General features: G+C 40.3%; 1 protein-coding gene across 1 annotated transcript in view; it reads right to left on the bottom strand.

Moving 5' to 3' along the window:
* The window catches only part of LOC109876981 (cytidine monophosphate-N-acetylneuraminic acid hydroxylase), a 40933-nt gene extending 36942 nt beyond the window's left edge, over positions 1-3991 (bottom strand). The window contains exons 1-3 of the mRNA XM_031817116.1: positions 3733-3991; positions 3408-3499; positions 666-775 (exon numbers count right to left, since the gene is read on the bottom strand). Of these exons, the coding sequence (XP_031672976.1) occupies positions 666-775; positions 3408-3499; positions 3733-3938 (408 nt within the window). The 5' untranslated portion in view covers positions 3939-3991. The remainder of the gene's footprint in view (positions 1-665; positions 776-3407; positions 3500-3732) is intronic.
* Positions 3992-14587: the final 10596 nt, after the last annotated feature.

The raw sequence follows: 14587 nt of genomic DNA, 5'->3' as shown, positions 1-14587 counted from the left end.
AGAGGTGTCGGTGTTTGGACTGTCATTTCTGTGTCTCTGGAATTTAAATGAACACAGGGGAGATGGTCAAAAAGTAATCTGTGACCAACTGTCACTCAGAGTCCCAGCAATGTGTCCTGCACTGTTGTTGGGCACGGCTGTGATCGGAGGTCTATCCCGATACGTCATCTAGAATCTTGGATGGCGGTTGGTGATATTTCAACCTTGGCCCATCTCCCTTATGTGTCCCAGGCTTAAGTTTGGCACTGCAGCCTTTCAGGTGAGAACACACCCTCAGATCTCACATTATAAAAGTGGTGATGAGATCAAAATGAGTAGAAGATTGTGTAGACACACAACTCTCGGTTATCATTTTAAGGCTCCTATTTGATTAACTCCGGGTAATTACTAACTAGCCTTGGATCATAGCTAGTGTTTGTGTTCTTGTCACAAATTTGTGACTAAACAACATGGGAATGTGTTCCAGATTAGTTTCAACCAGCCTGGTGAAGACATCTTTTTCATGACGAGACCAAGATCACGTTTTTCTGACCTTAACAAAACGTCTTTATACAACCAGTATACATCCTGACCATGATGTCATAATGTAATTGCAACCAGTTTTGCCCACTGGGAAAGGCCTCAGATCTGTCCAGCCGTGGGTGTGTGTGACGAGCTGTACTCACAGTCACCTCTCCCTCCTGCAGTTCCTGTGGATCCTGGGGGTCTGCCAACCAGGGGTCCCAGACGATCACCTCCACGAGCTGAAGACCACCCTCGTCTGTCATCACGACGTCTGCGTTAGCAAAATCAAGCCAAAGTCAAAACTCTTCCGATAAATAATCGAATTAATTACATTTATTTGATTATCTTAGGTTGAAGTCGGAAGTTTACATACACTTTAGCCAAATACATTTAAACTCAGTTTTTCACAATAACCTGCCATTTAATCCCAGTAAATATTCTCTGTTTTAGGTCAGTTAGGATCACCACTTTATTTTAAGAATGTGAAATGTCAGAATAATAGTAGAGAGAATGATTTATTTAGGCTTTTATTTCTTTCGTCACATTCCCAGTGGGTCAGAAGTTTACATACACTGTCACACCCTGACCATAGATAGCCTTTTTATTCTCTATGTTGGTTAGGTCGGGGTGTGACTAGGGTGGGTAATCTAGGTCGTTTTTTTTATGTTGGCCTGGTATGGTTCCCAATCTGAGGCAGCTGTTATCGTTGTCTCTGATTGGGGATCATATTTAGGCAGCCATTTCCCCACTGTTTTGTGGGATCTTGTTTCTGTGTAGTTGCCTGTGAGCACTGCTTGAGCTTCACGTGTCGTTTATTCTTTATTGTTTTTTTGTTCGGTTCTCTGATAATTAAAAGATGTCGAACCGATTCCACACTGCGCTTTGGTCTGAGTACGATTACAACGACGATCGTGACATAGACTCAATTAGTATTTGGTAGCATTGCCTTTAAATGGTTTAACTTGGGTCAAACGTTTCGGGATAGCCTTCCACAAGCTTCCCACAATAAGTTGGGTGAATTTTGGCCCATTTCTCCTGACACAGTTGGTGTAACTGAGTCAGGTTTGTAGGCCTCCTTGCTCGCACACGCTTTTTCAGTTCTGCCCACACATTTTCTATAGGATTGAGGTCAGGGCTTTGTGATGGCCACTCAAATACCTTAACTTTGTTGTCCTTAAGCCATTTTGCCACAACTTTGGAAGTATGCTTGGGGTCATTGTCCATTTGCAAGACCGATTTGCGACCAAGCTTTAACTTCCTGACTGATGTCTTGAGATGTAGCTTCAATATATCCACATAATTGTCCACCCTCATGATGCCATCTATTTGTGAAGTGCACCAGTCTCTCCTGCAGCAACACACCCACACAACTTGATGCTGCCACCCGTGCTTCACGGTTGGGATGGTGTTCTTCGGCTTGCAAGCCTCCCCCTTTTTCCTCCAAACATAACGATGGTCATTATGGCCAAACAGTTCTATTTTTGTTTCATCAGACAAGAGGACATGTCTCCAAAAAGTACAATATTTTGTCCCCATGTGCAGTTGCAAACCGTAGTCTGGCTTTTTTATGGCAGTTTTGGAGCAGTGGCTTCTTCCTTGGCGAGCAGCCTTTCAGGTCATGTTGATATAGGACTCGTTTTACTATGGATATAGATCATTTTCCTGAGCAGTATGACGGCTGCATGGTCCCATGGTGTTTACACTTGCGTACTATTATTTGTACAGATGAACGAGGTACCTTCAGGCGTTAGGAAATTGCTCCCAAGGATGAACCAGACTTGTGGAGGTCTATAAAAAATGTTTTTTTGAGTTCTTGGCTGATTTCTTTTGATTTTCCCATGATGTCAAGCAACAAGGCACTGAGTTTGAAGGTAGGCCTTGAAATACATCCACAGGTGCACCTCCAATTGACTCAAATGATGTAAATTAGCCTATCAGTAGCTTCTAAAGCCATGACATCATTTTCTGGAATTTTCCAAGCTGTTTAATGGCACAGTCAACTTAGTGTATGTAAACGTTTGACCCACTGGAATTGTGATACAGTGAATTATAAGTGAAATAATCTGTAGGTAAACAATTGTTGGAAAGATTACATATGTCATGAACAAGGTAGATGTCCTAATTGACTTGCTAAAACTATAATTTGTTAACAAGAAATTTGTGGATGGTTGAAAAACAAGTTCTAATGACTCCACTCTAAGTGTATGTAAACCTCCGACTTCAACTGTACATATACATATTAAACATATAACCAGTTATATATAACATATAACTTAAACATATTAAACATCTGACTTATTATTTACATTGTGTTCCTCATGTCATTTTTAGACGGCCAAAGGAATGGACAGCTGGAGCTGGGCACTCAACCCACGGGACGCTGAACAGCTTCTACCTCCAAGTCATAAGCCTGCTAAACAGTTAGTCCAGGTAGCTTGGCTAACTATCTGCATTGACCCTTTTTGGACTAACTCTTTTGACTCATCACATACGCTGCTGTTACTGTTTATTATCTATCCTGTTACCTAGTCACTTTCTCACCTATATGAACATATCTACCTCATACCCCTGCACATCTACTCGATACTGGTACCTCGTGTAACGTTATATAGCCAAGTTATCGTTACTCTGGATTTATTCCTTGTGTTATTATTTTTTTCTCTCTGCATTGTTGGGAAGGCCCGTAAGTAAGCATTTCACTGTTAGTCTACATCTGTTGTTTACGAAGCATGTGACTAAACATTTGATTTAATGATCAGTATCACACAATGTGTACAAATATACACAAGTTGTCAGAGAACACAAAATATTAGACATACCGTTTCATATGACCTAAAATGGCAAATAGACTTAAAATGCCATTCAATAACCTTTCAGGTTGAGAAAATGGCAGCTCAACTTACCCAGCTCATCCTGTGTGAAGCTGTCAGGAGGGTTCACATACTGCATAGTTGAGACGTTCAGCTTCCAGTAGTGTTTTGTACATCGGACCGTCCTGCATCAGAAAAACCTTTCAGTCCCATGGAATAGATATGTTTTATCTAAGCCTCGGTATTAAGGAAGAAGTTCAGGATTTTACCACTTGATGTTAAATGGTTCCTCAGCCTGAAAGTAGTCTATGGGCCAGGAGAAACTGTAATCCAAGGTTCGGTATTCTCTAAACAGCCGCTACTAACTCCAACTATCTTTAGTTGTAAAGTCCTGAACTTCCCCTTTAAGTCTACTAACCTTCCATCTAAGTCCTCTATGTCTTTGATGAACAGGCCTCCTTGGTGTTTGCATTGGTTCTTGCAGGCCTTCAGCTCTCCATTTTCTTTGTATATGATGTAGCACTTGCCATCATCTGGGCTCTTCTTAAAGTTGATGCCATCTTTGAGTGAGAACACCGCCTCAGAGTCCAGGGACAGCACTGTCTTTGAAGACTGGGCTGTCATTTGAGTGGTGGAATTGAAGTGCTGATGAGAAAAGTAGAGGAGTAATAAGTGGATGGTACTCGTAAGAAGAATTTACAAGTGAACCGAACAGAAGATATCGATAAAGGCAATAAAAAATCTATTCAGTTTATTACAAGTTGCAACAGGGAGATACTTCCAGCACAGAACCAGAGAAAATGTCTAACTGGCCTTATATCCTAATCAGCAGACAACTGTTCTGTAAACATCAGTCCCAGAGGCAAGTGGGAAGTCCAAACAAGTAAGTGACATTGCTACAGAATCACAGTGTTCAGACAATACAATAATAATCAGTGTGTCCTCGGTCCTTGTATCTCCAGTCTGGCATCAAACACTATCAACAGATGGGAGTTTAATCCATAACATACAGCATCGAGGCTAGTGACCATCAACTCGAGTATCACAAACAAAACATTGGAAATCGTGTATTACAGAAAGGGGAAATATATGAATATGCGGTAACACTTTACTTCACTCCTAGTGTCATTACACATTATGACACAGTCATAGCCATGTCATTCATTGTCATAACAGCTGACATAACTTGTCATAACCTGTCATAATATGCTCATAATACTGTTACATATGTTTAGACCTGTTGTGACATATATTATGATGTTTTATGGGTCGTTATGACACGTGTTTCAAAACCGACCACACAAGGATAAACATTCCATTACACCATAGCCTACGTGTCAACAGTATTTTTTTAAATTTACTCATCATTGTAATTGCACACAAAATGATGTCAGACATGCATTTACCGCAATGCTCTGTTTCTGATGACTGGGATGAATGCAAGAGCAGGAGCAAGACAAGACACCCTCTTTTTGACAGATGACTGGTATAAGGGCATGTATGTGATTGGCCTATCTGGCTGATGTGATTATGATGGTCATAATGCTTCTTGACAGTGTCAAAGTGTATTTTCTGACACAGGATGGTCATAATTCTTTATGAGTGTCATAAAGTGTATTTTCTACAAGTTGTTTAAAATATGATAGAGCGAGAGAGAAAGAGCGAGAGACCTGAACCTACATTTTAGACAATAGCACAGATTCAAAGAATGAAACATTATATTTACATGTTCATGGTTAGTTCAAATGAGTAATATCTAAATTCAAACAAATGTCAGTTCCTCAGAGTACTGTGACACTTTAGGAACTAAATATTACATTGAAATGTATGGAATTACCAGGAGCAGACCTGGGTACAAATACATGCGTATTTATATTTGAAATACTGATCTTGTGTGAATATGAGTATTATGTGGTCAAAATCCGCTACGTCTTAACATTTCCTACAAATAGCCTATACTATCTGAACTATTTTCAAATATTGTATCCAAACACATTCTTCCAAATACCCAAGGAACAAACAGAAAGTGGGTTCAAATGCATAGAGTATTTCAATATTTTTACATTTCAATATTTTCAAATGCAGAAAAATGCTTTCCAAGTGTATTTCCAAAAACATTCCAATATTCAACTACTTGTATTTTCAAGTAAATACTTTCTTTGAAATGTCTTTGAAAGTGATTGAAATACCCCAAATTTGAACATGGGTCTGATTAGAAGACTGTTTTTTTGGTTGTAAGAACAATCACCCTCAATTCATTGTTTTTTTTACATTTCAGCTCATATGACTGAAATTCATCCAAAGTTAACTTGTGAACTTGAAATTCAATGAACAGTTTCACAGAGTTCACAGAGCTTAATTTATGTCAATTACCATGAGAAAAATATATAAATGAGCTAAATGTTTTAATGCTATTAAGTGCTCTCCTCTGGGAATACAATGTACATCTCACTGTATATGTTTGTAGAGAAATAAATGAAATTCAATATTATAATGGATTTATCTGTTAAACAACTTTTGCCTGTCACCTTTAAACAATGTACATTTCTTAATAGTCACAACATAGCAAATATTAAGAGGGAAGCATAAATAACAAAGAGCATTACCTTGTGCAGACTGTTATGTTGACGCGACACTTTGGAATTTGAAGTTTAGACCCAGATGAGTCTTTCTTTGTGCATTTGCATTGAGAAGTGAACTAATTGTTGGTGCTTAACAAGAAATAAGTGTTTGCCTCAGGAAATCCACCGCAAGAAAAGAGGTACAGAGAGAGATGAAGAAAGAGATTAAAAAGGTGAGATGCCTGTACAAGGACAAGGTGCAACAGATAATGTCACAGGGAGACTCTCCAGTACAAGGACAAGGTGCAACAGATAATGTTACAGGGAGACTCTCCAGTACAGGACAAGGTGCAACAGATAATGTCACAGGGAGACTCTCCAGTACAAGGATAAGGTGCAACAGATAATGTCACAGGGAGACTCTCCAGTACAAGGATAAGGTGCAACAGATAATGTCACAGGGAGTCTCTCCAGTACAAGGACAAGGTGCAACAGATAATGTCACAGGGAGACTCTCCAGTACAAGGATAAGGTGCAACAGATAATGTCACAGGGAGTCTCTCCAGTACAAGGATAAGGTGCAACAGATAATGTCACAGGGAGACTCTCCAGTACAAGGATAAGGTGCAACAGATAATGTCACAGGGAGACAGCCAGGATGGGCATTAAGAATATGGCAAATGCCCCCTTCAAAGGGAGGCAACATATCGATCCCACCCGGATGAGAGGGTGTGACTCTCTACAGCCAATGAACTCAACAAGTTCTTCACCCGCTTTGAAGCAGGGGGCGGCCCCGCTCCCCCTGCCTGTGTGAAGGAGGATGTCATGGCAACCGAGAGCGCCCTTGTCATCAATGAGGAAGTCATACCAGTGTTCAAAAGCACTGGAACATGAAAGAGCCCGGGCCTGATAACATAAGTGGTTGTGTCTTGAAACACTGTTCCACGCGTTATCTTCTGCAGGGTCTTCTGCTCTTCTTCTAGCGGTCCCTGGATACATTGGAAATGCCATCTATTGTTAGACCTATCTCAAAAACCTCTCATCCATCTGCATCAAATGACTACAGACCTTAGTAATGACTCCAGACCTCTTACCTCTCTCTTGATTAAATCTCTTGAAAAGATTAAGGCATACATCATCAACACCACCAGACACCTTCTTGACACCCTCCAATTTGCATGCTGGTCAGAGAGAGGAACAGAGGATGCCAACCTCTAGCTCTTTCATCTGGTGTACGTGCATTTGGAGGGCAGTGAAACCCATGTACGTATCATGTTCACAGATTTCTCCTCAGCATTTAACACAATCAATCCATTGGTTTCTCGCAGACAGACTGAGAGGAGACTTCAGATTTGATGCTATGCTATTCACATGGATCACCAAATTCCTAACTGATAGGTCTCAGCAGGTAGGAGTTGGCAACACACTCTCTGAGGTGTGCACTCCTTCAGTTGGAAACTCCCAGGGCAGTGTTTTTTCACCAGTACTATTCATACTGTACACAGACAGCTGCCGGAGCCGGTTCCCAGGGCGCCACCTGATCAAATATGCTGACGACACTTTGGTCGGTCTACTTGAAAGGGATAAGACAGAGCACGGACCGGCTCTGAATGATTTTAATGTTTGGTGTGAGTCATCCCATCTCAAATTAAATACATAAAAAACAATGGACTTGGTGACTTTTGAAGGAACACGACTATTCACACACCATCGCTGACAAATGTGAGCCCATTGAAATAGTGGAGGAGTACAAATACCTTGGGCTAGTCACTGACAACAAGCTGTCCTGGGATCAGTGTACTGACGTTATTTTGAAGAAAGGCCAACAGAGACTGTATTTCCTATGGAAATTGTACTTTTCTAATGTTGATCTAACCATCATGGTTCTCTTTTATAAAGCATTCATTGAGAGCATTCTGTCCTACTACTTGACATGCTGGTTTGGGAATATCAATGTTGCACAGAAAAATAGGTTCTGAAAGATAGTCAGGACTTGTGGGAAAATCATGAGGCAGCAACAGCAACATCTGTGTCACGCCCTGACCATAGTATGCTTTGTATGTTTATAGGTTTTGTTTGTTCAGGGTGTGATCTGAGTGGGCATTCTATGTTGTATGTCTAGTTTGTCTGTTTCTGTGTTTGGCCTGATATGGTTCTCAATCAGAGGCATGTGTTAGTCGTTGTCTCTGATTGGGAACCATATTTAGGTAGCCTGTTTTGTCATTGTGGGTTGTGGGTGATTGTCTATGTTAGTTGCTTGAGTCAGCACAGTTCTTATTATAGCGTCACGGTCGGTGGTCATTTATTGTTTTCGTCATCCATTAAAATGATGCATTCACACCACGCTGCACTTTGGTCCGCTTCTCACGGCGATTGTGACAATCTGTCATATCTCTACCTGGGCAGAGCCCTCCAGAAGGCCAATAAAATAGTGGTTGACTCTTCCCATCCAGTCCACTCCAAATACCAGCTCCTTCCCTCTGGACACAGGTACAGGCTACCTAAAGTTTTAAAAAACAAGGCCAAGTACTATTTTATTCTAAATGCAATTCTGCAACTTAATAAAATATTGGACTAATTGCACTTGCACTATGAAACTGCACTTACCCTGCCTAATTGCTTGTAAATATCCTTTGCTATTTAAAAAAAAATGTTTTAAATGTGATAGATTTTTATGACTGCTGCAAAATAAATTGCCTCTCTGGGGACATTAAGGTTTTCTGAATCTGAATTTATTACTATACAAAAGTGACATCATTGTTTGTGTAACAAATTATTTAGAAATCCAGAAAGTGAACAAACATGTTCTTTGTTCGTAATGTATTTTCTGATGATAGAATGCTGACATCAAAACGCTGGTATATTGAGCTTCTAATTCTGGTTTTATGTGATTGTTCCAATTCATAATTGCCTCCCTGAAATCTTTATTTGATTTTATGTATCCTGTTAACAGGTGAATGTTGCCCTACATTATCCAGTTTGCTCTTTCATATTCGAGTCGAATTGGTAGAATTAACTTGCGCTTCTTTCAGCGACGCCATGGCTTTATTCAATTCCGCTATCTCTATATTCCAGGGAGAAATGGGTCCGTTTGTCGCCATACCACTAGTTATTATCGCCATACCACTCCCAACGGTGTTCAGGGTATTTTATATTTCTTCATTCCCATCTATAATACACACCTTTTATTAACTTTATTCGGTGAATTAAATCCTATTTAATAAATTTTTCCTTCTAATTCAGCTGTTTATAATATCTATCTACACTGTCTTATTTCTCTTTGTTTATTCACTTATTATATTCTATCCTACTGTTACTTATTGCTTTTATTCCTAATTTATCCTATCTATTCTCTGCACTTGTTCTTATTTCACTGAGTTTCTCCAAACCCACTCTCTCTCCTAGTTGCTGTAACTTTACACTCCTCCCGGGCTATATCTGTCCCTCTCAGGCTGTTTCCATACGGGCCCTGTCGCTGCACTGCTATTTATGTTTCTACAGCCATTCTTTCTTTCAACAGTACAGGATTACTTCAGACGCATACTATAGCTACATTCCTGTATTTTATTGCCTTTCTATCTCACACCAGTATATACTTTATACTTTTCACTTAATACTTGTTCATATTCCTATGTTATGTGAGGATAATTATTTAACATACTATTTTGTCAATCTCTTATCTTTACATAGTTCCTTTTAATCAACACCTATTGATTTGATTCCCTCTTCCCAGTGAGCGCTAGACGCACCCTCCTTCTCAAATTACACTCAATTAAGGTTAGGGGTTATGTTTAGGGGTTAGGGTAGGGACATCCCAAGAATTCCGGATATCACTGACCATACCAAATATCATCTTCAACTCTACATTGTTTTTATCTGTCAAGTCCTGAAAGAAAGGGTTTGCTGAAACTGTTGACTTCTTATGGATCAAATCCTGTTAACGGGATTGATTTGACAACATCCGGTGACATGGCAGAGCGCCAAATTCAAAATAAATTATTAGAAATATTTATAATACATGGGGTCCATACAATCACAACTGCAATACACCAAATTAAAGCTTTAGTTCTTGTTAATCCAGCCACCGTGTCAGATTTCAAAAAGGCTTTACGGCGAAAGCAAACCATGCTATTTTCTGAGGACAGCACCCCATCAAACAAACACAGACAATCATATTTCATCCCACCAGGTGCGACACAAAACTCAGAAATAACGGTATAATTCATGCCTTACCTTTGAAGATCTTCTTCTGTTGGCACTCCAATATGTCCCTTAATCATCACAAACGATCCTTTTGATTCTGTCGATTGATTCTGTCGTTACATGCCCAAAATGTCAATTTATTTGGCACGTTTGATCCAGAAAAACACAGGTTCCAACTTGCGCAACATGACTACAAAATATCTAATAAATTACCTGTAATCTTTGTCCAAATATTTCAAACAACTTTCCTAATACAACTTTAGGTATTTTTTTATGTAAATAATCAATACAATTTAAGACGGGATAAACTGTGTTCAATACCGGACGAAAACAAAGTGGAGCGAGCTTTCAGGACGCACGCCTCAACCACAACAGTACATTAGACTCAACCCTCGTTCTGAACAACCCTACTTCTTCATTACACAAAGGAAAAACATCAACCAATTTCTAAAGACTGTTGACATCCAGTGGAAGCGATAGGAACTGCAAGCAAGTGCCTTAGAAATCTAGATCCACATAGAAACCCCATTTGAAAACATTGTCAACTCAACAACAAAACATTTCCTGGATGGTTTGTACTTGGGGTTTCGCCTGCCAAATAAGTTCTGTTATACTCACAGACATCATTCAAACAGTTTTAGAAACGTCAGAGTGTTTTCTATCCAAATCCTAGCTTCTGGGCCTGGGTAGCAGGCAGTTTACTTTGGGCACGCTTTTCATCCGGACGTCAAATACTGCCCCCTAGCCTAGTGAGGTTTTTAACTTCCTGACTGATGTCTTGAGATGTTGCGTCAATATATCCACATAATTTCCCTTCCCCATGACGCCATCTATTTTGTGAAGTGCACCAGTCCCTCCTGCAGCAAGCACCCCCACCACATGATGCTGTCACCCCTGTGCTTCACGGTTGGGATGTTGTTCTTCGGTTTGCAAGCCTCCCCCTTATCCCTCCAAACATAACAATGGTCATTATGGCCAAACAGTTCTATTTTTGTTTAATCAGACCAGAGGACGTTTCTCCAAAAAGTACGATCTTTGTCACCATGTGCAGTTGCAAACCATAGTCTGGCTTTTTATGGCGGTTTTGGAGCAGTGGCTTCTTCCTTGCTGAGCGGCCATTCAGGTTATGTTGATATAGGACTCGTTTTACTGTGGATATAGATACTTTTGTACCTGTTTCCTCCAGCATCTTCAATCTTCACAAGGTCCTTTGCTGTTGTTCTGGGATTGATTTGCACTTTTCACACCAAACTATGTTTATCTCTAGGAGACAGAACGTGTCTCCTTCCTGAGCAGTATGACGGCTGCGTGGTCCCATGGTGTTTATACTTGCGTAGTATTGTTTGTACAGATGGATGTGGTACCTTCAGGCGTTTGGAAATTGCTCCTAATGATAAACCAGACTTGTGGAGGTCTACAATTTCTTTTCCGAGGTCTTGGCTGATTTCTTTTGATTTTGCCATAATGTCAAGCAAAGTGGCACTGAGTTTGAAGGTAGGCCTTGAGACACATCCACAGGTACACCTCCAATTGACTCAAATGATGTCAATTAGCCTATCAGAAGCTTCTAAAGCCATGATATAATTTTCTGGAATTTTCCGAGCTGTTTAGAGACACAGTCAACAGTCAAGTACGTGATCTTCTGACCCACTGGAATTGTGATGCAGTGAATTTATAACTGACATAATGTGTGTGTAAACAATTGTTGGAAAAATTTGTAGGTGACCTAACCGACTTGCCAAAACTATAGTTTGTTAACAAGAAATTTGTGGAGTGGTTGAAAAACAAGTTCTAATGACTCCAACCTAAGTGTATGTGAACTTCCGACTTGAACTGTATGGCCCTGCATTCAAGCAATAATCTTGCTAGTATGTAATTTACCTTGACGTTAACATAGTCCAATGTGTTTCCGTGGCTGTTATAAATGACATGTTTTTTTAGCAGGGCTTTTAATAAAACACAAGATGGCGCCCTTCACTGCGGCTAGCAGTATGGCTGGGCAGAGTTTGATGCTAACTATATAATATGGTTGGGATTCAAGGCCACCGACATTAGCTCGATTAGCTAGCCAGCATCTGACTACGTTTATGCTGATCCTGGTGCTAGATTAATGTTAGCTGAATTTTATAGCCGGTGATGAGAAACATATCCTTCCACTGTAAACTAGCTGATAAACTTTATGATTAAGAAACCACAATTTTCAAAGACAAAACCATTATCTTGTGAAGGTTCATACTCTGCTTGGAGTGGAAAAGGAAGCTCCTTCAAACTGTGAAATCTGGTTGAAAGGAGGAGCTAGTGAAGTTGGCTAGTAAAATTAGCATATTAAAGAACGTGGTAAGTTAGCGTGTGTAGGTGTATATTTAGCATCTGTAGGCGTTAATTTGACGTGTGCAGGACCGCTTGCAGCCGTTTATTTAGCACGTTGGACCGCCTGCAAACACACTTATTTGACGCGTATAGGCATTAACATTAGCTCGTGAAGACATTAACTTAACACATGAACGCATTAATTTAGTGCCTGCAACTGTTTACTTTACACGTGGAGCATTAAAACCATTGTGTTTTGACCACGTGCTTTAAGATCATTTTCACTTTGTTACCCATCTTCTCCATTGCCACCTGAGGCAAGTGCGTATGCTACATCCTCGAGGTAACTCAGCACTGTGCATTAAGACATTAATGCCTCCACAATGTTGTTTCGCATTACATTACCCCAACATCTATCCTTTTATATAATGCATTAACCAATTAAGCAGCTAACCCAATCCAACTATGGTTAATTAAGAAGGGATGATAGTTACTCCAAATGGATTGTGATATGTGTATTTCTGATTTATTTTTGTCTTTGTTTTGATACAAATTTCATCAGATTGGGTCTACTGGAGTGTGAGATTTCCCGATGGGTTAGGGTGCTAACTTCCTGAACTGGTAACTCTTCTGAGAGGTCGCCAGTAAAATACCGGAGTACGAACTGAATTAGAAAGTGGTTTCAACTGTAACAGTTATCATGGAAGGTGATGTCAGATGGTGTCTTAATGCACGGGGTGAATCATTTGACCACAAACAGTGTGTGTGAACCTCAAAACCCTCCCTAACCAGCTGAAGAAAGAGCAACAAAGGCGTTCAATGGGACAGTGACTTTTAACACTCCTATCTGAGTCAGAGACATTAACCTGGTCAGGGGCGGCAAGAGTGCGAGAGCAGTCCTGAGAAAGCACGTGTGGAGTGAGCGTGAAGAGAGAGAACGGCTCAGTGTGTATATTCCCAGGTGGAAGCGGTACATGAGGAGTGGGAGATAACCGAAGGCACAGGCTGAATTCTAGAGATGAGTGTACATCAAGATACACCAGGCGGGGTGTGGAACAGCGTTGGTCTGGTCCACACACAGTACTCCTTACAGCACCTGAAGCAGTAAAGATCGTCATGTCTCTCCTTGGGTTCACAGTTCTCACGTGAAGTGAGGTCTGTCCAGCTGGGTAATGGGTGAGCTTCAAGACACCATGACAGAGGAAGCAGAGCTAAAGATAGAGGGACTAGATTCCACTGTAGACATGCAGATGGGTTGGGTTTTGGAGCCACTTTAAAACTTCTTCGGGATCGGTGTCCCATCCACGGAATGGTTGAGCTAACTTCTCTAGGGTAGGGGGCATTATTTTCACCTCCGGATGAAAAGCGTGCCCAAAGTAAACTGCCTGCTACTCAGGCCCAGAAGCTAGGATATGCGTATATAATTGGTAGATTTGGATAGAAAACACTCCAAAAGTTTCCAAAACTGTTAGAATAATGTCTGTGAGTATAACATAAATGATTTGGCAGGTGAAAACCTGAGGAAAATCCATACAGGATGTAGGATTCTCCTTATTATTGTAGTTTTCTATTCAATGTCATTACAGTATCCATTGACTTAGGACTCAAATTGCAGTTCCTATGCCTTCCACTAGATGTCAGTCTTAAGAAATTGTTTCAGGCTTGTATTCTGAAAAATGAGGGAGTAAGACCAGTCTGAACTAGTGGACCCTAAAGTGTCAGAGCTTTTTCATGCGCAATCCCGAGAGTGCGGGTATAATCAGATAATTATGCTTTCGCCGTAAAGCTTTTTTGACATCTGACACCGTGGTTGGATTAACAAGAAGGTCATCTTTAAATAAGTGTATAACACTTATGTTTTCTGGTTCATTGGATCAGTCTAAAACTTTGCACATACACTGCTCGAAATTGCAGCTGAGCTGGAATAACACATTATGGCCTTTCTCTTGCATTTCAAAGATGGTACAAAAGACCTTTTTTTCTTCGTATTATCTTTTACCAGATCTATTGTGTTATATTCTCCTACATTCCTTTCACATTTCCACAAACTTCACAGTATTTCCTTTCAAATGGTACCAAGAATATGCATATCCATGCTTCAGGGCCTGAGTTACAGGCAGTTAGATCTGGGTATGTCATTTTAGGCAGAGCCTTAAAAGGTTTTTAAATATATATTTTTCCTTCTATATGCAGACTGAA

The sequence above is a fragment of the Oncorhynchus kisutch genome, unplaced genomic scaffold (genome assembly GCF_002021735.2).
Source record: "Oncorhynchus kisutch isolate 150728-3 unplaced genomic scaffold, Okis_V2 scaffold936, whole genome shotgun sequence".
In the NCBI taxonomy this organism is placed as follows: domain Eukaryota; kingdom Metazoa; phylum Chordata; class Actinopteri; order Salmoniformes; family Salmonidae; genus Oncorhynchus; species Oncorhynchus kisutch.
The sequence above is the reverse complement of the archived record's forward strand: the minus strand, read 5'-3'. Positions and strand labels throughout refer to the sequence as shown.